The following is a 3,827-nucleotide window of genomic DNA, read 5'->3' on the forward strand; positions in this document are numbered from 1 at the left end:
GGAAAGCTACCAGCACTATAATGGAATGACAATGGGTGGAGGCCGACATAATTCACATTGGTTCCGCAGCGATACTTGCGAGGCTCAGATCTAGAGGCCAAGCTTCAGGGAAACACTGATGCATAGACAGTCGCAACTAAGCAGAATGCCAGTCGAGAGTGATGGACTGCGTTGAGCCAGGCTTTGCTGTGAGACTGGGAAGCCGAGGGTAAACATGCCAGACGGTGCTGGTCAAGCCGGCGCACCAGCCAGTCCGAGTTCATACTGCACTGGATGGCGTCCTTTTTGCTTTGGAGTGACCAGACGTTCACAAAGCGGATAGAGAGATGGACGTCGCAAGGCGAAGGCTGGGGAGGAAAAAGAACTGCATTTATAGATCTATCTCGAAATGAGAGAATGAAGAAGGCGTTCTGTTGTGTAACTGTGCTACCAGTTGTTGCTCTGTATATTTTGTCTCAAATTGTTCTTATTATGTTTAATCCATAATTTTAGCAGGTAATCGTTCATATTTGTGTGTTTAATCCTCATCGAAAACATCGAACCGAAGTAGGATACCATGCTATACTGGACACAACTGAATTACCTATCTTTCTAGCGCTAAGTTGTTGACAAATTATCCGATGAAATAAATGAAATATTTATGAAGATAAATTTGTATTGTTAAAAATACAGATAATTTGAAAAGAATAGAATTCGTAATACACAATTTGAAGAAAGGAAATGTCAATCGCTCAACAGAGTATAGTATACTCACTGATTAGACATAAATATGAATAATTCGCGTCTTGTCAGTGGTCCTACTCCATATATTCGGCCTCAAATTATGTTTATGATATGTAAAGACCGTTTATATCGCTGCTGTAATTTAATGGTAGTATTAGTGGGAGGCATGAATTCCAAGAAGCTGATTTACCTTGGCTATATGATGAAAGCATATTTTCATGCTTGGAATAGTAAAAAGTTGAAGAATAATGAATTACGTCAGAGAATAAAACGTTTTCTTTTTTCATTCTAAAATACGAGAGATGACACCGAACGTGTTTCATCTGTTTCAGAATTCCTCAGTAGAAATTCGGACTCGCCGTTAAAAGTCAAAGTATTAAGGAACGAATAACTAGGTAAATATACTGAGTAGATATTCTGAATAGAGATGTAACGTAAAGTGAAGATAAAATTTGGTATGTTTTTGTGCTGGCAGACTTTTGATGTGTTGCACTGTTATGATACTTCAATGATATAGTATTATGTTCAGAAAGCTTTTACCTGTAATGGGTGCCGTCTCCTCAATACTTCCGCTAGATATGCTGACTTCCGTAGTGTCCAGTATAATTTTCAGCATGGTGATGTAGAAGTGAATCCGAACTGCAAAGAGTTCTTTGTTCACCAAAGGCATGAATGAACCTCCTTAAACGGTGCAGGTCAAGGTGGATGAGAGAAAAGGGACAACATTATATACAGTATTAAGAAAGGCAATTAGTTTTGAAAGGTCAGATAACATTAACAATATCAACAACAGCAACAGAAACAACAACAACACTATCATAAACTACAACAGCCACAATAACAACATGAACAAATTCAATAGTTGTAGCAATAACAATAGTAGCACCAGATAAAAAAATCTGCAGCAGCAACAAGGATAACAGCAACAAGGATAACAGCAACAAGGACAACAGCAACAAGGACAACAGCAACAACTACAATAGGAACAGTAACTTCAATAACTATAACAGCAGGAGAAATTGCAAGATGAACAGCAGTGACAAGAAGAGATGTAAAAATTCTAACAACAATAGAAGTAACATCAATAAAAACATCAGCCACAATGATAATAGTATCAACAGCTGCAGTAACTAACTGGCACTCCGTCAGTTACGACGAGTGTTCCAGTTGATCCGATCAACAGAACAGCCTGCTCATAAAATTAACGTGAAAGTGGTTGAGCCTACCAGAGAAACGCGTACCCTTAACGTAGTTCTCAGGGAAATTCAGCGTAATACAGAATGTGACAAGGCTAGCCATTTGAATCATAGGTACAACTCATTTTCGCCTGCTGAGTGAACTAGAGCAACGTGAAATAAAGTGTCTAGCTCAAGAACACAACGCATTGTTGGGAATCGAACTCACGACCATACGATTGTGAGCCGAATATCCTAACCACTAGGCTACGCACCTCCATACAACAACAGTAACTATAACAAGAATAATGACTCCTGCAGCAACTGCAACATCAACAACAATATCAGGATTAGCAATGACAGAAACAGTAGCAGCAGCAATGGTAACAACAATAGAAGTAGCAGCGGCAGTAACAACGCCTAAAATAGCAAAACTATAACAACAATACCAAGAACATGTGCAGTAACAGAAAGATAAGTCCAACGACAGAAAGATAAGTACAGCAGCTGCAATAATATCTCCCGTGGAACACAGCCCATATAAAAAATACCACTTGTAACAACTGCAAGACATTAAAGAGTGCAGTACAATAACAAATGTCGCTTGAAGAATTACTATTGAAGTAACGAACCAAATGAGAAAGACATATACATGATCACTTTACTTTACTAGAAAGAGCATCTCATCTCTTTCATATCACATATCTTTGTAAAAGAAAGAAGAAGAAAAAACACGATCCTAGATACTCTCCTATATCCAAACAAGATGAGTTAATCTCGATTAAAATGTTTTTGATCATTGATTCGCTCCATCATGGTAACGTCATCAATAACAACAACAAAAACAACATATTATATATATGTATTCCATAATAATATTGATATGGGGTTGCCAAACCTCCATGTAGTCACTCGACAGACTAAATATAACTACAAAATCTAAAATCACATACTACGATCTTTAAAAAGGAAGGGCTTTGAATACATTGTCTAAAATATATATACGTATATACTTTTAAAGATTATCAAACGAAGCACTAGTTTGAGGCGACATCAAAGCACAATTTTGAGATTATATCACCAAAGAAAGTACTAGTTTGAAGATATATCATGAAACAAATTACTAGGTTCATGATATACCATCAAACACAGTACTAGGTATATAATCAAACAAGCCGTTTCTCAGAGGATACACCATCAAACAAAACACAAATTTTAGCATTAAATCCAGAATATATCAAAGCTCTAATTTGAAGGTATATCATCAAACGAAGCATTTGTCTTAGGATATACAATCAAGGATATGTCAGGATATGTCATCAAGCAAAGTTCTAATTTGAAAGTATTAGGGTTTATGTGTCTAAAAGTGGACATAAATGGGATGTGGTGGGTGCGTACTTTAATGTGGTGTATGTCTGAGTATTGAGGTGTGCAAATGTGGAAGTGTATAGTGCGTACGTTAGTGGGAGTCTAGGGTGTTTTAAGGACGTGGAGGTGTTATTGGGGGAATGGGGATGTTATTAGAAACGTTGGAGTGTTGCGCGTGTGGTTGAAGGTGTTGGGTGTTGTCAAGTGTGTGTAATTATTCGGTGGGGCATGAAAGTGCGTATGGTGAGGTGAGAGCGAGTGGGACAGTAACAGCTATGTCAAAGGCGTGACTGATGTGTGTGTGCAAGGGTATGACAAAATTACATAGAAGTGTGAAACGGTTTTGTAACAAAGAGAGGAGTTTAAACTAAAATATGAAAAAGAGAAAATGGTGATAAACATATATATATGTGTGTGTGTGTGTGTGTGTGTGTGTGCGCGTGTGCGTGCGCGCACGCGTTCGTGTGTGTTTATATATATATATATATATATATATATACCGGAGTAAGCACATGAAATGTGCAACAAGGTGGAAAAAAGAGTACTCAAATACCAGAGGTA

General features: G+C 37.7%; 1 protein-coding gene across 2 annotated transcripts in view; it reads right to left on the minus strand.

Annotated features, from left to right (window-relative positions):
* LOC128247600 (uncharacterized) overlaps positions 1-3,827 on the minus strand; it is a 118,733-nt gene that overhangs the window by 14,900 nt on the left and 100,006 nt on the right. For both annotated transcript variants that reach the window (XR_008263948.1, XM_052967176.1), the window contains exon 5: positions 1,264-1,404. Coding sequence is in view for 1 of the 2 variants with exons in the window: in XM_052967176.1 (XP_052823136.1) it covers positions 1,264-1,404 (141 nt within the window). In the remaining variant the exon portion in view is untranslated. The remainder of the gene's footprint in view (positions 1-1,263; positions 1,405-3,827) is intronic.

This window comes from Octopus bimaculoides, chromosome 4 (assembly GCF_001194135.2).
Source record: "Octopus bimaculoides isolate UCB-OBI-ISO-001 chromosome 4, ASM119413v2, whole genome shotgun sequence".
NCBI classification, from domain to species: domain Eukaryota; kingdom Metazoa; phylum Mollusca; class Cephalopoda; order Octopoda; family Octopodidae; genus Octopus; species Octopus bimaculoides.